This window comes from Macaca mulatta, chromosome 16 (assembly GCF_049350105.2).
Source record: "Macaca mulatta isolate MMU2019108-1 chromosome 16, T2T-MMU8v2.0, whole genome shotgun sequence".
In the NCBI taxonomy this organism is placed as follows: Eukaryota; Metazoa; Chordata; class Mammalia; order Primates; family Cercopithecidae; genus Macaca; species Macaca mulatta.
In genome coordinates this window covers 72385642-72413442 of record NC_133421.1, presented here as the reverse complement: position 1 = coordinate 72413442, position 27801 = coordinate 72385642, and the positions used below count along the sequence as shown (strand labels likewise).

The 27801-nt window shown below is 47.4% G+C and overlaps 1 protein-coding gene and 2 long non-coding RNA genes across 34 annotated transcripts in view; 1 reads left to right on the top strand and 2 right to left on the bottom strand.

Annotated features, from left to right (window-relative positions):
• The first annotated feature begins 32 nt into the window (after nt 1–32).
• On the top strand, nt 33–27801 carry LOC144335850 (uncharacterized). The gene is made up of 2 exons (XR_013407045.1): nt 33–2741; nt 27159–27801. It is a non-coding gene; the product is annotated as an uncharacterized LOC144335850 (long non-coding RNA).
• On the bottom strand, nt 66–5861 carry LOC144335846 (uncharacterized). The gene is made up of 2 exons (XR_013407041.1): nt 5800–5861; nt 66–3178 (listed from the first exon to the last, which is right to left on the bottom strand). It is a non-coding gene; the product is annotated as an uncharacterized LOC144335846 (long non-coding RNA).
• Nucleotides 14086–27801, bottom strand: part of TLK2 (tousled like kinase 2) — a 165293-nt gene continuing 151577 nt past the window's right edge. For all 32 annotated transcript variants that reach the window (XM_077972341.1, XM_077972323.1, XM_077972338.1 and 29 more), the window contains 3 exons: nt 21730–21841; nt 19852–19959; nt 14086–15357 (listed from right to left, as the gene is read on the bottom strand). In XM_077972341.1, the coding sequence (XP_077828467.1) occupies nt 15184–15357; nt 19852–19959; nt 21730–21841 (394 nt within the window). In that variant the 3' untranslated portion in view covers nt 14086–15183. The remainder of the gene's footprint in view (nt 15358–19851; nt 19960–21729; nt 21842–27801) is intronic.

Here is a 27801-nt window from a genome sequence, read left to right as displayed (position 1 = left end):
TGAGGGGTAGAGGGAAAGGGAAGCGGGCAGCGTGGGAGGGGAAGGGGAGGAGGTGCGGGCCTGGGGCGAGAGCGTCGGGAGAGAAAGGGGTGGCGGAGAGGTGGATAGGCCGGGTCCAGGAGGACCCCAGCGTGCGCCCTTTCTCTTGCTGCTCTGTTTCCCAGTCTCCCCACCTCGCCTTCCCTCTCTTCTGTCCCGGCCAGGAGCCCCAGACGCTGCGTCACAACTCCCCGGCTGGCGCGGGCGGGGAAGCAACTGCAAAACTTTCCGCAAACTTCACGGCGTGGTGGGACCTGGGCTACGAGGTCGGGCCAGCCCGGGGCGGGGGCGTGCGGCTGACCCAGGTGGCCAGACCCGGGCCGCCAGCATCCGCCCCGCCGCCCAGCCATCCCGCCTCTTTCTGCCGACGTCTCCACAGCCCAGCATCCACTACCTCCATGCCGAGGAGGACCCCTCCCCCGGTCTGGTGGGGAAGGGGCGGAGCCCAGGGCCTGGCCACCAGGGCGAAGATTGGGGGAGGGGGAGGCAGGGCCCTTGTTCCGTGTGCGGAGCGCGAACAATTCTTGCACGTCTTGTTTTAGCGTTTTCGTGACCTCTGTGTCAGTGTCTCTGGTGCAGGAGTGTAGCACTTTTGCTAGTTGGGGCTGCATCCAGAAACCTGGGGAAAATCTGTCCACTGGACGTCCCAGAAGACCGACATCATCACTCCCACCAACTGGACTGCCGGCCGGTAGCAAAAGACCAACTGGAAATTTCATAAAAGGTTAGACAATCCACAGTTACTTAGTGTTACGCAACAGGTTCTGCAGCACAGAGCACGGACTGCGGAGTCAGGATGCTGGAGTCCAGCCCTGCCTCTCTGCGGATTCCCTGCGTGACCTTGGGAAAGCCTCTTGGGGTCTCAGGACATAGGGCAGGACTGAGACATTGAGACCCCAAGTGCAAAGAAGACACATTTCTCCTACCACGAGTCCTCAAAAACACTATGAAACTGTAATATGGGCCGGAAGCGGTGGCTCACGCTGTAATCCCAGCACTTTGGGAGGCCAAGGAGAGAGGATCGATTGAGCCCAGGAGTTCAAGACCAGCCTGGGCAACATAGGCAGATCCCATCTCGTTTTAATATAAATTTCTTAAATAATAATAAAACTGTAATATAAATTTTACTATTTCCTGTCTTGCCCACATTGGTATGTCTTTTGGAAATCTTTTTTCCTTTTCATTCCTCCTACCTTGGCTAAATGTTTCCCCGACTCTGCAATGGGGGTGTTGGGTCAGAGATGCTCATTCGTCTCTTCCCATCTCTGCCAGGCCGAGGCTCTTGGCAAACAGTCCAGTGGTACAGAGCCTCGAAGCAGGCCCCCACTGAAATCCCCTAGAGGCCCCCGGAAAGGGTCCCATTAGCCACCCTTTGGTTAGCAGCTGGACCAACAAAGTCCCTGCACTCCACGGCTAGCTTCAGCAGGTCTGACAGGGCCAGGTCCCTTCTGGTGGCTGTAGCTCCACTGCCCCTTGGGACATGTCTTCTTGGTATGGCATGTTCTGGGATCTCAGTGCTCTGCACACAACAGGCCATGCTGGAGCTGCATCAGAGGTCCCCCTCTTGGCCTTCCCTCTTGCACAACCCTGTAATCTCCGAAGGATTTGAGGATTTGCCAGCTTCAGCTAAGCTGCTCTCTCGCTCTATCTGAACAGCCAGAACACGGGATACTCCTTCCCCTGAAACAGGGCTGGATTCCCCCTTCTCCAGCAGCTTGAGTAGGTTTCGGCGTTTCCTGCTGGTCATCCCCACCCTCCTACTACCAGTGGCAGGACAGGAGCCCACTTCCTGACGTCACCAGTGCACAGCATGGGGCCAGAGTGTCCACCACTTGCCAGCACCCGGTCCCACCTTGCCCAGCACACAGGAGGTGTGCTCTCATCTCTTCACCCACGGGTTCAACAAGCACCGACCGCTAGCCCTGTGCTAGCTGCTAGGGAAACACAGATGGGCAAACACAGTTGCAGCCCTAGAGGAGCCTCATTAAGTGGGGAAAATAAATGTTTTGCCATATTCCAGGCAAAGAAGACTCAATGGCTGAGGAGCACGAAATTGTGCTGCACTCGCAGGGACAGAGGTTGGTTCAAGCCTCTAAGGCCCAGTTCTAGTCTCTGTCAAGGGTGAGACTTCCTCCTCCAGCGTGACATGGTTCCACACCCTGTTCTGCTGACTGAGACTTCCTCCTCCAGCACGACACGGTTCCACACTGTGTTCCACCAACTGTTCTGCTGATGTCTGCAGCCACCAACTGCTTTTGATCTTGACTTTGGGGTAGAAAGCAGGGACACATCTGGGAGATTCTCCTGTGGAGAATCCAGGCCGGTTCCCTACTGCGTAAAGATCCTGTGCAGGCTCAGTTGTCAACAGAACATGGTCACAGTCCGTAGGAGTGTTGGGTGTTTTGAGCAGCATGGGGCTTTTGAGGAGCCCTCATCAGCATCCAGACCTTCATCTGCTTCCAAAGAAGGGCTCGCATCCTCTGTGCCCACAGCCTCCTCACCATTCCTGTGCCCACAGTTGAACAGCTGTTTATTGAGGGCCAGTACGTGTCAGGCATCAGGCTAGATGCTGGAGACTTAGTGAGGTCTGCAGTCAGAGATTTTTGCCAAGGGGATTTTTGCCAAGATGGTATTCGCTATCGTGGAACTGAAACTGAGAATGGTTCTCCCCTAGACACTGACCAACTGTCAGCCAGCAACAGGTACGGGGGGTGATATGGTTTGGATCTGTGTTCCCGCCCAAATATGTCAAATTGTAATCCCCAGTGTTGGAGATGGGCCGTGGTGGGAGGTGATTGGATCATGGGGGTGGATTTCTCATGCATGGTTTAGCACCATCCCCTTGGTCCTGTTCTCATGATAGTGAGTGAGTTCTCACGAGAACCGATCATTTAAAAAGTCATTTAAAAGTGTGCAGCACCTCTCCACACTCACTCTCGCTCGCTCACTCCTGCTCCACCCATGTGAACTGCTGCATCCCTGCCGCCATGATTGTAAGTTTCCTGAGGCCTCCCTAGAAACCGAGCAGACGCCAGCATCATGCTTCCTGTACAACCTGTGGAACCATGAGCAAATTAAACCTCTTTTCTTTATAAATTACCCAATCTCAGATATTTCTTTTTTTTGAGACCAAGTCTCACTCCATTGCCCAGGCTGGAGTGCAGTGGTGCAGTCTTGGCTCACTGCAACCTCCACCTCCCAGGTTCAAGTGATTCTGCCTCAGTCTCCTCAGTAGCTGGGATTACAGGCGCCCGCCACCATGCCCGGCTAATTTTTTTTGTATTTTTAGTAGAGATGAGGTTTCACCATGTTAGCCCAGCTGGTCTCAAACTCCTGACCTCAGGTGATCCACCCTCCTCAGCCTCCTAAAGTGCTGGGATTACAGGCGTGAGCCACCTTGCCCAGCCTGGTCTCAGGTATTTCTGAGAGAATGGTCTAATTCTGTATTAGCATTACTCATTGGCAGACCCCCTGTGGGTCTGCTAATTTCATCAAAACCAATTTACGCCAGGTGTGGTGGTTCAGGCCTTGTAATCCCAGCTCTGTGAGAGGCCAAGGTGGGAGGATCACTTGAGGCCAGGAGTTAACAATCAGCCTGGGCAACATAGCAAGACCACATTTCTACAAAAATTTTTAAAATTAGCTGGGCGTTGTCATGGTGGTATGAACCTGTAGTCCTAGCTACTTGGGAGGCTAAGACGAGAAGTACTTGAGCCCAGGGATTTGAGACTGGAGTGAGCTATAATCACACCACTGGACTCCAGTCTAAGCGACAAGAGTGAGATCCTGTCTCCAGTCAATCAATCAAACAGTTTAGTGGAAGGAGTATAGACTTTGGAGCCAGAGAAACCTGAGTTCATAATCCTGGCTTCCCCATTTCCCAGCTTTGTGACCTGCAGCAAGTTATTAATACTTTAACTCTGAGCTCACAATAATTCTTATTTGTAAATGGGGCAACTTGAGATGTTTCCTACCTTGTTAAATGTTAAGCGTAAAGCAATGGCATGGCCCCTGGATCAATGCGGATGTTCAGGGAATGTGGTCCCCTCCCTATTTCCCATCTTCCTTTGCCATTTGGACATCAGGGCGTCTCCCTTACTCCCTACCCTTCACCCTGCCTGTCTCTCCCCTACCCTCCCACCCTACCCCGCCCGTGAGATCTGCAGAGATCAGTTTTATCGGATTGTAACATTGAGTTTTACTTTGCCTGGGAAAACAATACAACATCCTTGCATTTTCTGAACATCTCCATATTTAATTGTGTACAAAAATGGTACCCTAAAGTGTAAACTAATCTAGTTAGAAGCATGCTCACTTTGGCTAATAAATGTGTGTCCATAAACAGCTCAGCATGGGGCAATGGGGTGAGTCTAGGCCTGGGGAGTGGAGGTGAGTTGGAGTTCCAGCTCTGCCATTCACTAGCCACATGTCCTCAAGCAAGTCACTTCCCTTCCCTGAGTCTCAGGTGCCCTGTGAGGTGTAAGTTTCCGTGTCATTACTCACTGTGCTTAGGGTTCCTCTGGGATTACTCTCCTCTTCTCTGGTTCTGTGGCTCAGCAGCCCCTCCAGCCAGAGGGTGCCCAGGGGAGCAGAGCACCCCAGCAGGCCAGGTCTACAACAGAAGCTTAGGAAAGGAGAACTCAAGACAGGGAGGGAAAATGCAGCTGGATGGCTAGGTAAGGTACGAGGCTATAAAGAAAGACTTGGGCCAGGCACAGTGGCTCACACCTGTCGTCCCAGCACTTTGGGAGGCTGAGACGGGCGGATCACAAGGTCAGGAGTTTGAGACCAGCCTGGCCAATATGGTAAAACCCCTTCTCTACTAAAAATACAAAAATTAGCTGGGCATGGTGGCGGGCGCCTGTAGTCCCAACTACTCAGAGGCTGAGGCAGAAGAATCACTTGAACCTGGGAGGCAGAGGCTGCAGTGAGCTGAGATTGCGCCATTGTACTCCAACCTGGGTGACAGAGCAAGACTCTGTCTCAAAAAAACAAAAAACAAAAAACAACAACAAAAAAGACTTGGCCAGTCCTTGCCTTGCCTGAGGCAACTAGAAAAGAGGCAGTGACCCCAAAGGGTTCTGTATGACCTGCCCCACCCTGCACCTTCTCCAAGCCAGGGAAGAGGACTGGCCAAATGTGGGGCTGGCCCAAGTGGGTCTCACCCTCTCTTCTCCCTGGCTTCTTCATCTCAGATACCCAGGGCTCCACTCAGGCAATCCACTCCAAGTCCATCTGGCTACACCCTTGTCTGCACCACCAAGGATCGTAGAGGGGACTGGGCTAAAGAGGGAAGGAAGAAGGCAAGCTCAGGATTCAGAAAGACCCACAGGTCAAGATCTGGTTCAACCTCTTCCAAGGGGAACTTAAAGGAACTACTTTTTCCACATCCACATGACTGGGGAACTTTACGGTTGGTCTGTCTTCTCTCGACTGGTCCACCCCATTACAGCCCCAGCCCTCCTCACCCTTCATCCAGCCACAGTTACAACCTGACAAAAATTCCGCCCACGGCCGGGTGCGGTGGCTCACGCCTGTAATCCCAGCACTTTGGGAGGCCGAGGCGGGCGGATCACGAGGTCAGGAGATCGAGACCATCCTGGCTAACACGGTGAAACCCCGTCTCTACTAAAAATGCAAAAAATTAGCCGGGCGAGGCGGCGGGCGCCTGTAGTCCCAGCTACTCGGGAGGCTGAGGCAGGAGAATGGCGTGAACCCGGGAGGCGGAGCTTGCAGTGAGCCGAGATCGCGCCATTGCACTCCAGCCTGGGCGACTAAGCGAGACTCTGTCTCAAAAAAAAAAAAAAAAAAAAAAAAATTTCCGCCCACTTTCTCTAGGTTCTTTCCCTTCTCCCTTCTGTGGAGAACACCTAGAAGGGCTCCCTGATCCCAGGAAAGCCTCTGAGTTTATATCCACTCACTTCCAACTCAAGGCCTGTATTACAAGAGGAATCCTTAGGCCGGGTGCGGTGGTTCACGCCTGTAATCCCAGCACTTTGGGAGGCTGAAGTGGGTGGATCACCTGAGGTCAGGCGTTTGAGACCAGCCTGGCCGACATGGTGAAACCCCATCTCTACTAAAAATACAAAAAATTAGCCAGGTGTGGTGGCGGATGCCTGTAATCCCAGCTACTCAGGAGGCTGAGGCAGGAGAATCGCTTGAACCCCGGAGGCGGAGGTTGCAGTGAGCCGAGATGGTACTCCAGCCTGGGCAACAAGAGCAAAACCCTGTCTAAAAAAGAAGAGGGATCCTTTAAAGGGACCCCAAATCCCAGCCTTTTCTCTTCCAAGGGCTAAGAGATAGTTACCTCACAGGAAGTACAGATTTCCTTTCCATGAGCCTAGGAATCTGGACATCGACTCTCACTTGGAGGAGCCACCATGAAAACATTGTGAGCCGTCAGCGGGGCCCTGGAGTAAGCTCAAAGCGGCTGGGCTCAGGGCTTCGAATCCCGGCTGCAACAGGGGTCACAAAGCAAATGCCTCTCAGATCCTCACCGGCTCCTGTCTCCATTGGGGAGGCTTGAGCGGGTCAGGAGCAAGCTGTCTAAGGGGAGCTCAGAGAGGGACAGAGGTTACCCTGAGGCACCACAGTAAGGAAAAGAGGGCATCGCAGAGCTGAGCTGAAGAACCAGCTATGCATGAGTGAGACTGAGTCCCCAGAACTTTCTACTGCCCTCCCCAGCTGGGGAGGCGGGGAGGAAAGGGAGTCACTGAGATGGAGCAGGATGCCACTTAGGGCTCTGCTAGGCCTCCTAAGCATGGAAATAAAGGAAAAGTCTTGAGTCCCTTTTAAAGGACATCCCAGGCACTTAGCTAGCCTTAAAAAGTCAATGAAGCCGGACACGGGCTCACGCCTATAATCCCAACACTTTGGAAGGCCGAGGTGGGGTGATTACTTGAGGCCAGGAGTTGGAGACCAGCCTGAGCAACATAGTGAGACCGGGTCTCTACAAAAATAAAATAGCAATCTGATAAATATGAAGCTAAATAACAGTCGTCTTACAAGCAAGTCACTTACAAGGTGTTTTGATTCCCCACAGAAACTAAAAGATAACATCTTAACATATCTTCTTGAGATGTTTCCAGAAACCTCCACCAGATGGAAAATGCCTCTATTATTATACAGACCTTAGATAAAGGGGAGCTGGGGACTAAACTCTGACCACTGTTCTTTGCCACGAGCCAGACCAGTGTATAGCCTCCATGTATTTCTTGGTTTAAAATTTTGCCTGCAGCTTCTGCTATCCTGAAATGTAACCCCATCTTTAAAAACTCTTGCTTGTAAGCCACTAGGGAGTTCGGGTCTTTTTTTTTCTTTTTTTTTTTTTTTTTTTGAGATAGAGTCTTGCTCTGTTGCCCAGGCTGGAGTGCAGTGGTACAATCTTGGCTCACTGCAACCTCCACCTCTCAGGTTCAGCCAATTCTCCTGCCTCAGCCTCCCAAGTAGCTGGGATTACAGGCATGTGCCACCACGCCCGGCTGATTTTTGTGTTTTTAGTACAGACAGGGTTTCACCATGTTGGCCAGGATGGTCTTGAACTCCTGACTTCAGGTGATCCACCTGCCTCAGCCTCCCAAAGTGCTAGGATTCCAGGCATGAGCCACCGCGCCCGGGCTTAGGGAGTTCGGGTCTTAAGCACTAGCTGTCTGTCCTCCTTGCTAAGCACCAAACAATAAATATGCTTTTTCCCGCTGCAAATCTCAGCATCAGTGCCTGACTTTCCTGCAATGAGCAAAGGCAGACCCCAGTTGAAGTCGGTGACGGTGTCACCCTGACTACTCTACAAGGGCCTCCCTGCCCTGAAACCACAATGCCTCTGGGCCTGTCCCTGCACTGAGGACGAGGCCGAGCCCGGAGTCCAGGCCTCCTCTGAGCCACAGCTGTGGTTGGGCTGGCAACTCTGCATCTTCACGATGTAGAAGCTCCCTGACCTTTCCCTCTGTCTCCCCAACTCAGGAAGGACAGGCAGGGTGAGGTGTCCTCTAGTCTCAGTATTTGAGCCTTCTAAGCAAGGCCCAGTCCCTGCCAACAGCCTTCTGGGGCTCTCACTGATCCTGGCCCAGAAGAAGGCCAGGCTTTGCAGATGCAGAGCCTCCCCTGATCCATCCCTTCCAGCCCAGGCCTCTGGCAGAATAGAGCCTGGACCAGAACAGGAGCCAGGAGGCTTCATCCAGCTGGCCCACCACCTCCACCCTGTCCCAGGAGGCTGGCCCCACCTCCCCCAACCCTCAGTGGAGCAGCAAGTAGGAAACAGGGGCACCTGGGAGGCACTGCAGTGTTTCCCAGCTGTTTAGTGGGTGGTGATCAGCATTTTCAAAGTGCAGTAAAACACTTAAATGTCACAGCGCATTGCACATGAGTTAAGCCCTATGCTGGGGGATATGTTCCGGGTTGAGATGTTATCAAACAAATTTGAAAAACACTGCTGCTGAGGGCCTGGCCTGAGCCCCCTAAGCTCCCCAGGTATCCCGGCCCAGCTCTGGTCTGCTCACCTGACTGAGGAACTGCACCTGACACACTGCCCGGAGCTCCTCTTGGGTCTCACACCTAAGCTCCCTCACTCCACCTGTCTGGCTCTACTTCCCCTGCAGAGACACGGGCTGAACTACTTGGCCCTGGACTTCCCGAGGGGCAGCTCATGCTGCAAGAACACGATATGGCATTTGGAGCAAGGGAGAGATGCACAAGGCGCTGTGAGAGCCCAGAGGAAGGCCGGACGTGATGCCTAAACTGAGTTCTCCAAGATGCTCAGGCGGCCAAAGCAATGGAACGGCACTGGCAGAGGCCCGGATGTGTGAGATCATAGGGGCCCTGCAATGACACACATGGTTTGTGAAGCTTCTAAGGACCCTTTGCTGCTATGTTCCCCTCCTCATCCTAGTGAACTCTGCTTCTCTCTCAAGGCCCAGCTCAGTGCCCTCTCCCCATCCCCAGGGTCTCATCTCGCTCTTATGCAACTCCCCACCTCCCAGCTCCCACTCAGCTTCTCAGCTGTAAGCTTCCTTAAGGTAGGAGCCAAGCTGAGGGGCCTTTTTATCGCCCACAAATCCCCGCCCAGTGCATTAACAGAAGGGCCCAACAGGTATGTCAGAGTGGATGCATGAAGTTCATAGATGTGGCAGTTGTAGCTCAGAGTGGGAGTGCCTGGCTCAAGGTCACACAGCAAGTTGTGGAGTTGTGGTGTAAGGCACAGTCCTCACTCAGGGCTGTATTGTGATCTTGTTCTACGATGCCAAACCTGGGCACTTTTGTCCAGCTGACGTGGCAGAGAATGCTGGAAGAGGAGTATTGGTGTGAAGGTTGTGGGGAGGGTTGAGAGGGTCACAGATGCAAAGGAGCAAGGCCTTCCTGGATGTGCTGCCCAGAGTCAAGCCCTACTCTTAGGGCATGTGAGCCAGGCTGAAGGGCTCAGGTCTGACACTATGACAAGCCAAGGCCCTCGCCAGGGGGACAGCTATGTCCTCTGGACATCTCTCCTGGGGCCACTGTGACATGGAAGTGGCCACCAGCCTCACCCTCTGTTTTATCCCACAACCCCTTTACGCCTTACAGCAACCTTAAGGAAGCCAAGGAAGAGGGTCCCATTCTCACTCACCCAATTAGGACACTCAGGAGCAGGAAGATGCAGTTTGTAGGGACAGGACAGGCTTATGGCTTCCTAATCTATGAGCGTGACAGGAACATAGAGGGCTTACGAAATCAGCAGCACTGACACTCCGCAAAGCCACGCCTCCATTTCCCCATCTAAGTTCGCTTCCAGCCCAGGACTGCAGAGCCAGGACTGCTGCCCATGCTGGCTGGGTCTCCAAGTAGATTTCTTCTGAAGGCCATAAGCCATGAGGCAAGGGAGGGACAAAGTAAAGGGAGTCTAGGGGAGGGGAGCTGAAGCGCAGCTCTTACCCACAGCAGCCTCTGCCCAAAAGATGGCACGCATAGAATCCACCTCACCCAATGTTCAAGCCTGTAGGCCCTTCCTCCCCAGTCACTCCTGCTCCACCACTGCTTGTACCAAACCTCTCTAGGCCTAAGTTTCCACATGTAAAAGCAGAGAGTGGCTGGGCGTAGTGCCACAATGCCTGTAATCCCAGCAATTCAGAAGGCTGAGGTAGAAGAATCACTTGAGTCCAGGAGTTCAACACCAGCTTGGGTAACATAACAAGAGCCTGCCTCCCAAAAAAAAAAAAAAAAAAAAAAAAAAAAAAAAAAAAAAAGAAGAAGAAGAAGAAAAAACGCATCAACACGGCCAAGTAACTTCTTTGCAAATCACAAGTGCTAGAGCCCCTTCCCTCTGCTACTGACCTCTGCTCCCTCTCCAAGCAGCCTTCAGGGTGAAAAGGCTTGGACGGCACATGGGGAGGCCACCACAGCTGCAGACTGCTTGCAAGGCTGAGGATACCACGGCTCTCTAGCTGGGCACTTCCCTCCACACCCAGGAGTCAGTCAACCAGCTGCTCTCTGACCCCCTCACCACCGGGTCTCCTGCCCAGCGCCTCACACATGTACACACACACCCCTTCATTGACTCCAGCCTGTCTCGCACCCCTGCTGGGCTCCCCCAGCACAATAGTCCTCTTGTATTCCCTGCCCCCACCAGGTCCCAGACCTGCTCTCAGGCCTGCCTGTTTTCCCAGCCTCTGGCAGGTTCCCCCCACCCAACCACAGAACTCAACAGCAACGTTGAGTCCCTAGCCACTCCCCGTCCTTTTAACCCTCCTTGTCTTCTCTCTCAGCTTTCCAAAGAGTTGCAGTCCAGCCCTGGCCCTCCTCACCCCTCCTTCATCCATTGGGCCAGGGTGGAATCATAAGCAGACCCAGGTCTTGGCCAGCTCCTCCTGCAGCCCTGGACCCCTCAGGTGAAAGGAAAATGTTAAGAGTTGTTTTATGTTTTAAGAGAAACCAAAGGGTGAGAAGCTTTGCCTGAAGGAGTGAATGTTTCTTGAGTGTACTGTTAGGTACTTGTGCAAGGGATATGTTGTAGGGGCCCTCCAGGTGCTCCCCATAAAGGCAGCATACGTATGACATCATATGCTGTCATCATATGCTGTCGGAGAGCCGACAGCCTTGTAGTTTTTTCCCAGTGTAGAAAATAATAGTCCTGTCTTCCAAGTAGGTGAGTTCAGAAGAGGCCTGATAGCCACCCTCTCCAATGACCCCACCCTTATTGCAGTAGCTGGCTGGCAGGAAGGTTGGCAGGACTGTGTTCATCCTTCAGTGTTCATCCCGCCTGGGAGTCAGGTAGCCTACAGCGGTGTTCTCAAACTGGAGCCTGCATCAGCAACACCTGGAGGATGAAACAGCCTGTTAGGCCCCTCCCCTTCTGCTTCGGATGCAGTGGGAATGGGTGGGACCTGAGAATGTGCACTTCTATAAGCTCCCGGGTGATGCTGACGCTGCTGAACACTTTCATCCATAGAGATGCTTCTCCCCGGCTCAGCCAGAAGCAGTTTTGGAGCCAGGGGAAGAGGAGACTGCTGACCTTGTAAGATAGGGGTTGATACTGAACCTCAAGCCAAAGGGGCAGTCTCTTCAAAGGTCTGCATGTGGTGAGTAGAAGGCTCTGAACCTCACATTAGTGAACTTGGGGTTCCACTACTGGATCTTGTGATCTTTTTTTAAACCACATTTTCTGATTCCCCTCTTATGAGCAAGCCAGGTACTTTACATATCTTATCTCTACTCCTTACTCCTACTATGCAAGGAGATATCCCTGAAGCTTGCAGAGGTGGGATCTGAACCCAGACCTGATTTTAAAGTCTAGGCTCTTAACCTTTCTGTGATTCTGCCTTAAGAAACGAGGCAAATAGCTTGGGCAATGAGAATGATGAAGGCAGGGAAGGAAATAGAACCCTTTTTTAGATAGCTGACATGTCCAGGTCTGCCACAGAAGTGGGGACATACAGGTTTTCCTGCTCTCCATCTAAAGCTACCCATCTCATACTGCAAGAGCCCAGTTCCTTCCCTCCTGGGCCCTTACTCCTGGATTGCTGGCTCCTGGATTGCCAGGCCTTCCCTGTCCTGTTCACTGCTATATTCCCACCAACAAGCATCATTCCTGGCACACTTCACGGTACCAAAGGTGTTGCATGAATCAACACATTCCCATGCCTGCAATGCCCCAAGACTCAGCCAGTTGCCAGGATTCTCCCATCTACACCTTAGGTGGTCAGGTCCCTGTGTGAAGTTGGAGAACTACAGTCAAATCAAGAGGCTGGGAAATATACTTCTTAAAACTGATTTTAATATCCTTCTTCCCTCCCCCACCCCACTGGGAAAAGGCTAAAACAATCTGGATGGGTTTAATTACAAATTAATACATACTGTCATTGTGTAAAGTAAATCAACATTGGGGCAACAAGGGACTATTGGAAAAAGTGAAACCCATATTAACAAAATATGTCATGGAAGAACCCCACTTAGTGATTTCACTGGCTGCTTGAAAGACAGTCAATGGAAAGGTCAATGTTCTGCATGTTCTCTGGGGCCTGCCTGTCCATGCAACGAAAGGAGGTCTTGCCCAGACTCAGCCAAGCCTAGTTAGCTCCAACCAGGCCCTAGACCAAAAGCAAGGGAAGAGGGCATCCTTTCAATAGGATAAGGGTAGAAAGGGCAGATTGACACATAAAATCCTGCAGCTTCACTTAAAAGCCCACGGGGAAAAAGAAAGCAGGAAGTTACTGGGAAGCCTTGAAGAAAGATGCAGCATTTTCTCAACATTAAAAAAAAAAATGTTAAAAAATTAAAAAACAAACAGAAATCAACTACAAGGTCATTGGAGAGGGAGAAAAAAAGGAATAGAACTTCATTGTTTTCAGTAAGTTTAACATGGTCTCGGCTTCATCCATGTCTTCATTATGCAGACACCATCCTCTCAGCACTGTGCTCAACCTGTGAGACTCTTTTCTTAGCAGCTTGAAGGAAATGTTTTTTTAAAAAGGTACTATACACTCATATATAAATGCACACGTTTATATGTGATGTGTATATACATATAAATTGTAATAAAGTAGTTTTAGAAAGCTGGGGGCACCAAGGCCTCTGGGGCTGACTTCCTTGCATTCAGAATTCCACAGGACAATACCTACCCAAGAACTTCTCTCCAATTTGAAACACTCCATCTTCCCTTAAGATCGCCTGATACGAGGAGACTGAGGCAGGTCCACAAAACAAACAAAGGTCCTAGAAAATGTGTCACCAGTGACACTGTTCACATGTGAAAGGAACACTAGAGTCATGAGTTATTTGAGAGCTCTCTACCCTTTCTGACTCCCCCTCCCTGCCCAGAGAACTTGCAGGCCGGAATACTACATCTTTAAATATTTCTGGCTGAGCCCTCTCGCCACATATGTCAGTAACATTCCAAGCTGGCGACCACATGTTCAGGCTCTGGCTCCCTTCCTCTCTACTGAAGAGTGCTCTGCTGTTTCAAGGGCACGGTGGGGCCACCCGGCTCCCATTTCAGCTCCATCTTCAGTTGATCATACATCTCAGAAACAACCAAATTAAAAAAGAAAATTGGTGCCAAAAGAATCTTCATATTTGAAACGCCTATTTCTCCTTTTTTTTTTTTTTTTTCCTGAGACAGAGTCTCACTCTGTCGCCCAGGCTGGAGTGCAGTGGTACCATCTCGGCTCACTGCAACCTCTGCCTCCTGTGTTCCAGAAATTCTTCTGCCTCAGCCTCCCGGGTAACTGGGACAAGGTGCATGCCACCACACCAGGCTAATTTTTGTTTTTTTAGTAGGGATGGGGTGGGTTTCACCATGTTGACATGGTGAAGAACTCTTGGTCTCGAACTCCTGACCTCGTGATCCACCCACTTTGGCCTCCCAAAGTGCTGGGATTACAAGCGTGAGCCACCACGCCAGGCCTGAAATGCCTATTTCTTTTGAGATGGTTTTTAAAATTCCATTTGATGAATTTTTTAAAGTGAGTTAGACAATGTGTGTACATACACACAGAGACACACACCACCACACACCCACAAAATTCAGAGGCTTGGGAGGAAGGTTGTTTGCTGCCAAAAGATCTAACAGAAGAAAGCTTATATGCTGATCAAGTTTTAATAACATGGTTAACAAGAAATGTACACCATTTAGCAAGCACACAAAGACTGTGGGTAGGAACTACTGATCCCTGGAGTGTCTGGCTCCCAAGCCCATCTTCTGCCTACCTTTGGCATAGCTTCATAGTTACTACATTCAGAGAATCCAAGAGGACTGCATGGACAGATGAACCTTTATTTAAAAAAATAGCACTTCAAATAAATTAAAAGGGACAACCGTCAAGTGTTCAAATTGTGAAGAAATAGTTGAAAACCTAGAGAGACTCCAAGCTGCAGTCTTCTAACCTCATTCTTTGTCCAATGGCAAACCCCCACACATCTCAGTACTCCCACTCAATTTTTTCCCTACTGAGATGAGGGAAGCAATTGCAGACAGGAGACCAGACGGAGGAGAAAGCTGCATCTGATTGGAATGAACATTGCCACGTACTTGCTAATACGGGTTTCACTTTATGACCAAATGTATTCTTTCAAAAATAAAAAAGGGGAGAGGGAAGCTGCATGTTTTTAAAAATTGAAATTATTTAGGGATAAAACACTAACTCTAGTGCCTTTAACGGGCAATAGCAACTTTTTTCCTCCGAAGTCAAACACCATCCCCAGCTGAGCCTTTGTGCTACAAGCTTTTCAGGAGATGTTACCTAAACTTTATTAAAAGAAAAGAACAAGTTTAAATATAGACACTGGACTAGCCCAGTCTGTATTTTCAAGTCCACATTCTTCATCTGAAGCACTGCATCAGGGACCCCCCTGAGTCTGCATGTTTTCAAGTTCACAGTACATGGAACCAGTTTTTCTTTTTAATTTTTTCCTCACTCAGAGCAGCCACACACAGTGGCCGTTGACGCCGGAACCTCGGGCGGGGCCTTTTCCTATGAGGCCTGGCCGGAGCTGCCCAAGGTTTCTCCTCAATGAGAATCGATGCTGTCATGCTCTATGGATGGGAAAAAAGCAAGAAAATAAAAGCACCTGGTACAGGTTTCATCAGATCCATTCGGATTCGCTATGTTCCAAACCCGCTGCTGAATGCCATTTGTCCACTTTGTGTGTGTTGAACAGTTTGTGGCCTTGGAGTCTGTCTCAATTAGAAGAACTGTTATTGGACGCCCCAGAGGTTGATGCAATAGCAGCTCCAGCAGGGCTACTCGTAGAGACTGACTTTCGGATGTGAGGCAACAAGTAGGGATCACAGGCCAGCTGCTGGACATCAATGCGGTCCTCCTTTCGGTAGGCCAAGCATCGTCGAATAAACGCCTGCAAAGGAGAGTTTCTTGAAGATGGAGGCAGATAGTCTTGGCACCCCTGGAGGGAACCCTAAGGCTATTGGCTGCCAGGGCCCATAGCAAATATCTCCTAAAGAGAAGGAATTTAAGGCCTTCCCCAGAAACCACCAGGCAGACCCAAAGAAAACAAGGGAAGGAGAAGCACCAACAACAGTACCTCTCTGCTGCCACTGATTCCTTCCCAGACAGAAAGGGCTGAGCCATTACTGAAGGGAGGAAAAAGGAAGCATGACCTCTAAATACTCCTGCCCCCAAAGCACTAAGACCAACAGAAAAAAAAAATCTCTCTTTGTCTTCGCTGGTTTGGATGGGAACAGTCTAACTTCATGGTCCTCCATCTACAAACCATGACCTCAAGTGAACTTCCTGCGGAAGTGAAAATTCTATCACCATATGAAGTGTCAGGAGACACACAACGGCTAACACTATGATGTGTCACAGGTGATAAAATCATTTCCCTATGTCGTAAAGGGAAACCTGAAAGGACTTGCATCCACGATAACACTGTAGACCCAAAAATGCAGTGAGTGGGGTTACACACGGAATTCCAGTTGACTACAAATATGGAGGCTATGCAGTTTTAGTTTCTGTAAGTCTTAGCATAAAGGCCCTTATATAGATTATCTGTCTTGTCCTGCTTGTTTTCTTCCTATTTTTTAGCTAGTTCTATTTAATGAGTTTCAATATAACTATTTTAAATAAATTAATTTTTAAAAATCTAAAACATCATTATTACAGAAAGTCCGTATTTTACACAAGGGTGACAAGGATGTGATGTGTCGGTACACACAGGTTCACTGGCTCTCTCAAATGGACTGCTCTGGTGGGGGATGTCGATGCAGAGGCTGCATGGGTGCAGCAGGCAGTATAAGGGAACTCTATACTTTCAGTTTTGCTGTGAGCCTAAAATTGCCTAAAAAGCAGAGTTGATTTGAAACAAAATCTACAACATGAATCAAGCTATTGATTTTCTGGTTTTCCCCCATGTTTGATAAACAAATTAATAATACAATGCCAATCCTGGCTTTTCAAAATCAAAGACAGGTACTGGCTTGGTTAAAGCATTTGGAAGATAAAAACAATTCATAGAAATGAACATAATGATCCTTGGCCTTTAAAAATGAACTTTTCTAGGTGAAAGGCATAGAATTGGAGTTAAACAGGTTACCTTGGGTTAAATATTTGTCAAACTTTTTTTTTTTAACTTTTTTTAGAGACAAGATCTTGTTCTGTCACCCAGGCTGGAGTGCATTGGCATGATCACAGCTCACTGTAGTCTCAAACTCCTGGGCTCAAGTGATCTTCTACCTCAGCCTCCCAAGTAGCTAGGACCAAAGGCGTGCCCCACCACATCCAGCTAGTTTTAAAATATTTTGTAGAAATGGGTCTCACTATGTTTCCCAAGCTGGTCTCAAACTTGTGGCCGCAAGTAATCTTGCCACCTCATCTTCCCATAGTGCTAGGATTACAGGTGTGAGCCACAGCACTCAGCCAAGTAAACTTCATTTACCTTGAATTTTCTCTGTAGCTGCCAGTGTCAGCTCTTAAAACAGCAATCAGCTCACAGAGTTGCCCTGATTAAAACCTGCAACTGCCTTCCCTCACACTTACCCTCACCCTCCTGCCTCTCTTACCACCTTTCCCTTTGCTCTGTGGACCTGCAAAAAGTTCATTCTCACATCTGAGCTTCTCTCTGCTAAAATGCTTTCCCCTGCAGATCTATGGCTCCTGCAAATCATGGCTCCCACCTTCATACCATTCAAGATACTGCTCAAAATGTCACTTCATCTTTGAGGCCTTCCCTAACCATGCCATCAAAAAAGAAGTTTCTACCTTCTCATCTCCCTACTTTGACTTATTTCTTCATAACATGTGTCACCATCTGAAATGTATCCACTTTTTGTTTTATTGTTTTTCTCATAAGTGGAATATAAACTCCTTAAGGGTAGGGAACTGGTCTGCAGAGTTCACTGCTACATATTTGGTTTCACCCCCACTACCCAGAATAGTGTCTTAGTGTTTCATAGGCATTCAATAAATATTTGTTGTGGGAGGACAGAAAGAGAAGAGGGTAGGATTTGGAGAAACAGGGACACAGGAGACAATTCATGGAAACATTTGGAGATACTTCTGTATTCTTCATAGCAAGTTCATCTAACAGTCTCTAAAGTTTTGGAGACATTTGTTCACTATTTATTGAATAAACACAAAAATTTGACAAAAGTTATATAAAGAAATAGTCTTGAAAAACCTGACAGATTAGGAGAATTAAACATCTACCAGATAACGTATTCAAGTCCCTCGGTGTCAACTCTGGGTGGCAGCTGCGGCACGGGTAGTAGAGCAGCTAGCTAGAGAATCTGTCAAGGGTTAGGTGCTACCAGTCCTCTTAAACCTCACAACCACCCTTTTTTTTTTTTTTTTTTTTTTTGAGACAGGGTCTTACTGTGTTGCGGAGGCTGGAGTGCAGTGGCTATTCACAGGTGTGATCATAGCACATTACAGGTGTGCAGCGCCGCACCTAGCTACAAACACCTTTTAAGGAAGATGTTTTTGTCTCTGTTTTTATGGATAAGGAAAAGCAGCTTAAAAGGTTTAACTTGCCTAAAGTTACACAACTACTACTGAGTGCAGAGCTGATACCAAAATTAGGTTAACCAGGCTTCAAAGCTGAGCCTCTCTCCAGCTCTCCCAGGACAGTCAGGAAATCAGCATTTGCCTTAGGGATGTGTTATGGGACTTCTCCCTTGCAGATCTGATTTCTTGGTTATGCAGTACTTAAACTGTTGAACAATGGGGACAGGGAGTAATCAGTCAGGAATTACAAACAACTGCTAAAGATGTTAATTCTTACCCTGTGACATGGAAGCTATACCACTTGGAAAAAGAGGCTCTTTCCCAACCTATGTCACATAGGTACGCTGTGAAGGAACAGCAGAGATCAAACACCAAAAAAAGAGATTAGACTTGTAACTGGCTGGGCACAGTGGCTCACACCTGTAATCCTAGCACTTTGGAGGCTGAGGCAGGTGGATGACTTGAGCCCAGGAGTTTGAGATTAGCCTGGGCAACATGGCGAAACCCCTTGTCTACAAAAAATACAAAAAAAAAAGCCAGGTGTAGTGGTGCACGCCTGTAGTCCCAGCTTCTCGGGAGGCTGAGGTGGGAGGATCACCTGAGCCTGGGGAGGTCAAGGCTGCGGTGAGCTGTGATAGTGCCACTGCACTCCAGGCAGGGTGACAGAGTGAGACTCTGTCTCAAACTGACAACAACAAGACTTACAACTGCTCACTTAGAGTTTAAAAATGCTGAATGACCATAGCATCAAATGGGGCTGGCTACTACTCATCTCAGAAGAACTGGTTAATAGAGATAAAGAAAATAGCACGGAAAAAGTAGGCTGGCTATTAGAATTTGGTTTACAGATGTGGCAAGGATGAATGATTATTTATAGCTTCCTTTTCACCACTTCCCATTCTATGCTTCCTTTGCCCCACTGACTTTGTTATGCCCTCACCAACTGCAACAGAATTTACTGCCTACCATTCGCTTGACATTTAACCCTATAATGTTGATATGGTTTGGCTGTATCCCCGCTCAAATCTCATCTTGAATTGTAGTTCCCACAATCCCGTGTCATGGAGGGACCTGGTGGGAGGTAACTGAATCATGGGGGTGGTTACCCCCAGGCTGTTCTCATGATAGTTCTTACGAGTTCTGCTAGTTTTATAAGGGGCTTTTCCCTCTTTGCTTGGCACTTCTCCTTTCTGCTGCCATGTAAAGAAGGATGTGTTTGCTTCCCCTTCCACCATGATTGTAAGTTTCCTAAGGTCTCCCCAGCCATGCTGAACTGAGTCAATTAAACCTCTTTCCTTCATAAATTACCCAGTCTTGGGTATATCTTTATTAGCAGCGTGAGAACAGACTAATACAAATGCCTTAGTACTCTTATATAATTTCTCCTACATGGGCATCAGCTTCCCAAATTAATCATAATCCCTGAATACAGATGAAGCTGAGTATCTTTCATGACATCCACATACCTACCTGTTCTCTCTCAACTGGAGTCTGCTCTCCCTCCCTTTCTAACTCTAGGGAGCCTTTCTGGATTAAAACACACACCGATCAACATTCCTTCTACTGGAACTGGGGATGGGGTGGTCAGGGTGTAAGCAATGTTCTTCTGTCAAGTGTTCTTAGGAATATTAATTCATGCCTATCCTAATGTTTTCAATAACTCCTGAATTTCACACTGAAGAATCCATTCACTATTGGGGATGGGGTGATCAGGGTGTAAGCAATGTTCTTCTGTCAAGTGTTCTTAGGAATATTAATTCATGCCTATCCTAATGTTTTCAATAACTCCTGAATTTCACACTGAAGAATCCATTCACTATTACCCAAAGAAATAATACAGAAAGCAAAGCAGTTGTTTCTGTTAGCCAATGGGTCAAACAAAACTTACCTTTGCTTCAGGTGTTACTACTGGCTTTGGCGGGAACTGCACTTCAGTAGCTTTAAGAATCGTATTCTCTTGTAGGATGTCTTGCTGAGACTGGTTATGGCCAAAAGGCTGTCACATAAAAACAAACAAATAAGGTGGGCCTCTGATGAAAATTAAAGAGAAAACAATTCAGTACCACAGGGAAGGAAAAGGAGAAGACATCTTCTAATATGAACTGCTGCAAGGAACTCTGGAGACAATCTCCTCTAGTTCTCTCACTTTATAGATAAAGGGGGTGAGAGCTCAGAGCGTATGTAACTTGCTCACAGTTCAACTTCCAGGTCAAAGCAGAGTGGGGACCAGAAGCAGCATCTCCTATATCCTAACGTTTTGCTAAGCTTTGCTCACACCAAAGAAAACGGAGATCCAGAGCAGAACCCAGCAACCTCACCTGCTCTGAGGGATACGTGAGGCCCTAAGAAATACACACCTGTGCCTCAGGACAATTCAAGAAACAGAAAAATAGAAGGAAAGGAAGTGAAAACCAAGAGGGGTAAGGAGAGAGCGGGAACAAGAAAGAGTTAGGGTTACTTAATGGTTTAATCTATGCTGAGCTGCCATTTTCTAATAAACTCTTAAAAATAAGTTCAACTCAAGTCTCTCTATACTGGTTCTACTGAGATGTCTCTCAAACAGTTATTTCTAGATAATTTCTACTACTGTTATCAGCAGTAATTCAACATTGTCAGGGAATGGAAATAATAATTAAGCCTACTACCTCTGAATAGTTTCCCTATTTTAGAGAGATGAGATAGAAAAGAAAAGAAAGACCAAGGAGAAGCTAAAGAGGAAAGTATAATCTGAATTAAGAGCCTGGTCTGGGCTGGGCGCGGTGGCTCACACCTGTAATCCCAGCACTTTGGGAGGCTGAGGCAGGCGGATCATGAGGTCATGAGATCAAGATCATCCTGGCTAACACGGTGAAACCCTATCTCTACTGAAAATACAAAAAATTAGCCGGGATAGTAGCAGGCGCCTGTAGTCCTAGCTACTTGGGAGGCTGAGGCAGGAGAATGGCGAGAACCCGGGAGGTGGAGGTTGCAGTGAGCCGATAGCGCACCACTGCACTCCAGCCTGGGCGACAGAGCGAGACTCCAACTCAAAAAAAAAAAAAAAAAAAAGAGCCTGGTCTGAGGAATGTAATCAAAATATTAAGAATTCAAAGGAGACATGGGAACTCCCATCTGGTTTATACCCACAGCCCACTGGGAAACACTGAAACATACAAACACACAAAAACAGGAACATAAATATACAAGTGGATCCTAATATATACATTTATAAGGCATGTTCACAAGGAAAAACAAATATGACAATTCATTAGGTATAGTTTACCACTTGTTGAAATGATATGTGACCTTGATCAGAGGTAACAATGAATACGTCCTGACACCATCTCCCCAGTATAGAAATATAAAGCATGCTTTCATTAATAATAGGCTCAATTAATGGGACGGTTGGCAATAAAGATTCTGGGGATATTTTGAGCTTGGCGCCCACAGGTTCTTGGGAAGATTGTATACTTTAATAAATATACGATTTATGTAAATCCCTATACATACTATCAGAACAAATACATGTTCAAGATCTAATTGATAACAGTAAAAGTGCATGATTTTAACAGCCCAGCAGAACTCATTAGGTACCCTAGGGTTGAGGATTTCTGCTTACGAATAAGGCTTGTATTTATTAAGTCTTTATTTTCTTTAAACCACCCTTTTAGGATTCTATTTTGTATAACCTAATAATTAACTTCAAGAGACTAATCCATACCAAGGCACTGTATGTGTGTGCCACCCAAGAAAGAAATCAAGCTTCTCCGTCAACCTTCTAACTTACCTTCCTTCCATAAAGACACTGATAGAAGATCACACCCACTGACCACACATCAACTTTATTTGAGATCTTTGGTGGTTCTTTCCCAACCACAAAACACTCTGGTGGTAAATACCTGGGACAAAGAAGAAATAAAAATTCTTAGAATAATGATTATGTAAGTTTAAGACATGTACAAAAAGACAAAATAAAATATCTTGTTGAAAACAGAAATATCTTTTTTTTTTTTTTTGAGACAGGGTCTTGCTCCATCACCCAGGCTGAGTACAGTGGCGTGATCATGGCTCATTAAAGGCTCAACCTCCCGAGCTCAGGTGGTTCCCCCACCTCAGCCTCCCAAGTAGCTGGGATTAAAGGCAGGCACCACCATGCGCAGGTAGTTAAAAAAAAAAAAAAATTGTACGGGTGGGGTCTCACTGTGTTGCCCAGGCTGGTCTCAAACTCCGGGACTCAAGTGATCCTCCCACCTCGACCTCCTAAAGTGCTGGGATTACAGGCGTGAGCCACCATGCCTGGCCAATATGTGAATTTTAATAGTCAACTTAGACCTACATGGAGAGTCAATGAAAAGACACTCTAGGCGAGGTGTAGTGGCTCATACTCATAATCCCAGCACTTTGGGAGGACAAGTCCAGCAGATTGTTTGAGCTCAAGACTTTGAGACCAGCCTGGGCAACACGGCAAAACCCCATCTCTACTAAAAATACAAAAATTAGCTGGGCCTGGTAGCACACCCCTGTAGTACTTGGGAAGCTGAGGTGGGAGGATCACTTGAGCCTGGTGGAGGCTGACTGCTGTGAGCCGAGATCATGCCACTGCACCCCAGCAACAGAGTGAGACCTCATCTCAAAGAAAGAAAAGACACTCTAACTTAGGGAGGCAGTAATGTCCCTACAGAGCATCAAAATACAGTTCTCAGTTTCCTAAGAGTGGTAAATATTCTCACTAGTCCCACTTCACTCACTCTAAGCCTCCTTTCCCAGGGTCGTGCCTAATATAAGTGTCATTTTACAAGTTTTAAAAAGGGGGTGGGGAGACACAAAAGAAGCGCATTCCCTTTTAGGATAGCTTCATCAACAAATATTAAATGTAACTAGAAATGGCGTGGGTTTCATGTTGCCAAAAGGAGATGTCTCTGAAATAAGTAAATGTTTTAAAAGTCCAAAGGAATTCAGGACCCAGTACAGATATTTGAGGGCAGAGGTTATCCTACCTTCTTATGGTAGCCTCTTATGATTCCAATATCAAAGATGACAATAAAGTCCTAATTTTCAGAAGACACTTCTTTTCTTTTAGAGATGGGGTCTCACTCTGTTGTCCAGGTTGCTCTGGAACTCCTGATCTGAAGCGATCCTCCCACCTTGGGCTTCCCAAGTGGCTGGAATTTACAGGTGCACCACCCACCACACCTGGCTCAGAAGGTATTTTATATTTCCTACTTTAAGGGTGATCAGGGGCTTACTGGAAAACTAACAAATAGTGTAGCAAAGGCCAAACTAGTTGTTAGAACAACTCATTCCTCATCTAAATTCCTTCCCTCCCCACCACTGGTCTCTGAAGAAACTGTTTAATATGTGATAGCCAACCACACCAAATTGTATGGTATGGAAGGTAAGTACCTCTTGTATTTAGGAAACCAAATAAATTCAGCTGGAGTCTTAGCCACATCAAGGCTGGAAGGTAGAATTCTGAAGATTACCGATTGATTTCTGAAGATTTCATACTAGCAAAATCAATTCTGTGGAAAATTCTGTATTTGGACCCTATGCTCATCCTGGAATACAACTTACAGATTGAAGGGGACCACATGAGTTCAGAGGCAAAATATTCCTTCTCTGATCCATCTCTATCAAATTTAGTTTCAGATGACAGCCTTTCTTTCTTTTTAAAAAAAGTTATAGTTTCATATTCTTGTTTCTTATTTTTTATTAGTAAGAGACTTTTTTTTGCGACAGGGTCCTGCTCTGTTGCCCAGCCTGGAGTGCAGTGGCGTGATCTCAGCTTGCTGCAACCTCCGCCTCCCAGGTTCAAGCAATTCTCCTGCCTCAGCCTCCTGAGTAGCTGGGATTACAGGCGCCCGCCGCCATGTGTGGCTAATTTTTGTATTTTTTGGTAGAGACGGGTTTTCACCATGTTGGCCAGGCTGGTCTCGAACTCCTGGCTTCAAGTGATCCGCCCGCCTCAGCCTCCCAAAGCGCTGGGATTAAGTAAGCCACCGTGCCCACCCTAAGAAACGTTTTTGGATGATTAAGACCTTTAACTAGATTATTATTTTACAATGAAAACTTTTAGCCAAAGCACACATTGAGAAATGAAATATAGGACTCATTAAGAAGGGAAAAAGGCAAAGAAATAAAGGAAAAAGAATTTGTAAAAAGAATAGATCTTCCAAGAGCTACTGAAACCGCCCTGAACCCTAGTTTTCATAGTTCTTGATTTTTCTGGGGTGGGGGGGGTATGGAGTCGCACTCTGTTGCCCAGGCTGGAGGGCAGTGGTGCAATCTCAGCTCACTGTAACCTCTGCCTCCCAGGTTCAAGCAATTCTCCTGCCTCAGCCACGCAAGTAGCTGGGATTACAGGCGTGTGCCACCACGCCCGACTAATTTTTTGTATTTTTAGTAGAGATAGGGTTTCACCATGTTAGCCAGGCTGGTCTTGATTTCCTGACCTCATGATCCGCCTGCCTCAGTCTCCCAAAGTGCTGGGATTACAGGCGTGAGCCACCACACCCGGCCAATTCTTGATTTTTTTTTTTTTTTTTGAGACGGAGTCTCACTCTGTCACCCAGGCTGGAGTGCAGTGGCGTGCTATAGGCTCACTGCAACCTCCACCTCCCGGGTTTACGCCATTCTCCTGTCTCAGCCTCCCAAGTAGCTGGGACTACAGGCACCTGCCACCTTGCCTGGCTAGCTTTTTGTATTTTTTAGTAAAGACGGGGTTTCACCGTGTTAGCCAGGATGATCTCGATCTCCTGACCTCGTGATCCGCCCGTCTCGGCCTCCCAAAGTGCTGGGATTACAGGCTTGAGCCACTGCGCCCGGCCAATTCTTGAGTTTTTAATATACATAACTTAAATATGATCTTGGATAAGTAACAAATATAACCTTAATTCTAAAATGATCATTTAAATGTATTTATAACTTTTTTTTGGCAGTGGCAGGGAAGAACAGGAGTTGTTGAACTCACCCAAATGCAGAAAATAAGTTAGCAAGAGTTTTTGTTTTTGTTTTTTGAGACAGTCTCGCTCCATTGCCAAGCTGGAGTGCAGTGGCGCGACCTTGGCTCACTGCAACCTCAGAGTAGCTGGGATTACAGGCATGCGCCACCATGCCTAGCTAATTTTTGTATTTTTAGTAGAGATGGGGTTTCGCTACATTGGCCAGGATGGTCTTGATCTCTTGACCTCGTGATCCGCCTGCCTTGGCCTCCCAAAGTGTTGGGATTACAGGCATGAGCCACCCGCCAGGCCAGCAAGATTTTTAGAATATAAAAAGCCCCGTCACTTGATTGTACATGTCTGGCATATCCCTTTCTAGGTCTCAGTTTCTCCATCTGTAAGTGAATGAAATTAATTCTTCACCCAAATAATACGGAAAATAATAAGCATCCTAACTTACTATCAAGGATTTTGGGAGGAGAGTAAAAGACAGCTCTACCATACTAAACTGTGTTAAAAAAAAATACGTAGTTGCATATTCCATCACAATCAAAATCCCCATACAAAAAACAAATTATTCTCAAGGCATAGTCTATGTGTCGCTTCTTTTTTTTTTTTTTTTTTTTTTTTTTTTTGAGACGGAGTCTTGCTCTGTCACCCAGGCTGGAGTGCAGTGGCCGGATCTCAGCTCACTGCAAGCTCCGCCTCCCGGATTTACGCCATTCTCCTGCCTCAGCCTCCCGAGTAGCTGGGACTACAGGCGCCCGCCACCTCGCCCGGCTATTTTTTTTGTATTTTTTAGTAGAGACGGGGTTTCACCGTGTTAGCCGGGATCGTCTCTCGATCTCCTGACCTCGTGATCCGCCCGTCTCTGCCTCCCAAAGTGCTGGGATTACAGGCTTGAGCCACCGCGCCCGGCCTCTGTGTCACTTCTTTAAAATAAGTATTCAGCCAGGCGCGGTGGCTCACTATGAAAACTATGGCCGGGCGCGGTGGCTCAAGCCTGTAATCCCAGCACTTTGGGAGGCCGAGACGGGCGGATGACGAGGTCAGGAGATCGAGACCATCCTGGCTAACACGGTGAAACCCCGTCTCTACTAAAAAATACAAAAAACTAGCCGGGCGAGGTGGCGGGCGCCTGTAGTCCCAGCTACTCGGGAGGCTGAGGCAGGAGAACGGGCGTGAACCCGGGAGGCGGAGCTTGCAGTGAGCTGAGATCTGGCCACTGCACTCCAGCCTGGGCGACAGAGCGGGACTCCGTCTCAAAAAAAAAAAAAAGAAAAGAAAACTAGGGTTCAGGGCGGTTTCAGCCTATATTCCCATCACTTTGGGAGGCCGAGGCAGGTGGATCACCTGATGTCAGGAGCTCAAGACTAGCCTGGCCAATATGGTGAAAGCTATCTCTACTAAAAATACAAAAAAATTAGCTGGGCGTGGTGGCGGGTGCCTGTAATCGCAGCTACTCGGGAGGCTGAGGCAGGAGAATCGCTTGAACCCGGGAGGTAGAGGTTGCAGTGAGTCGAGACCACGCCATTGCACTCCAGCTCAGGCAACAAGAGCGAAACTCTGTCTCAAATAAATAAATAGATAAATAAATAAGAGAAGTATTCAACGTAGTAGAGTTCTGCAGCCACCAAATACTGCAAATAGTTAACTTATAATTTGTTATACCCTTCAGGATTATTTTTATCTGACATACTGAGGATGGTGATTATGACAATATTTCTACCAATTTGGAGACTCTTCAAACCTTCATAGAAACCTCTAACACTTAATCTTCTCAGAAGCCCTGTCTTACTTTAAATTATTAAAAATCTCAACTATAATCTAAAGTAGAAAGAACAGTAAAATGACCCCCTAAGTAAGCACCATCCAGCTTCAAGAATTATCAACATGTGGCCAATCTTCACCATTTTCCCCTACAGACTACTTTGAAGCAAAATCCCTAGCATCACATAATTTTTACTTAAATTCTAATCACTGAATTTTTGTAGGTAAGCAACTATAGCAGTAACTATTTTAAATGCGAAAAAACTGTGCCTTAAAAAAAAAACAAACTATCAAACACAAAGCTCAAATCCAAATTCCAGTGAATTTATATAGCAGAGGTATAGACCTGTTTCCAGAACTTTCAGCAGCAGATATTTTTGTATCACTCAGTGACAGGAACACTAGCCCACAATAACCACCACAGTGAATAAACACTGTAAATGTAGCTTCTATTTTAAATCTATAATTTCAAAGTTTTAATTTAAGGACTGACTTTTTACTATAGGTACCATTTTCACAAGCAGTAAGGAGCAACAGAAACTGGGGCATTGTGTCCATGGTGTTATTGGCAAGCTTCATGATGAGCACAGGGCTGATGATGTGTGTTGTGAAGACCACGCCCCTCTGCTTCCTCCTCTACCTCTGATTCCCAGACAGTCAGTACTCCCTGCTAAGGTCCAGGACCCTCCAGTTCCAAAGGTAAGTGATTTGACCACCTTCCCTGGGGTACAAATAATATGTGTTGCCCCTCTGTTGGTGCTATAGAGCCTTCTTTTGCAACTCTTGAAAGAAATCCCTCATCCCATTAAGCCGTGAAGAGAGACTTGTATTTGGACTAAAAAAAAATTGGGGGCCATTCTTTATATACACCAATATGTGGCTTGTGTGACCACCTCAAAATGGAAGAGGAAGCTTTGTTAACACACTGTTATAACCATAGAGTTAAAGGCCTGAGTTTCAGGTATCTTTTATGGTTCTAATGGCCAAAGGTTATTGTAGGCAGAAATAGAAGCATAAAACTGGCAGGCTGAGCTAGCTTGGGTGGGGTGGCTAGGGAAAGACAGGTGACAAGAGATGGGAAGAAATGTGCCTCAAAAACTTTCAGAACATGGCTAACAGACACGGATAAACTTCTGGTAAATTGTGGT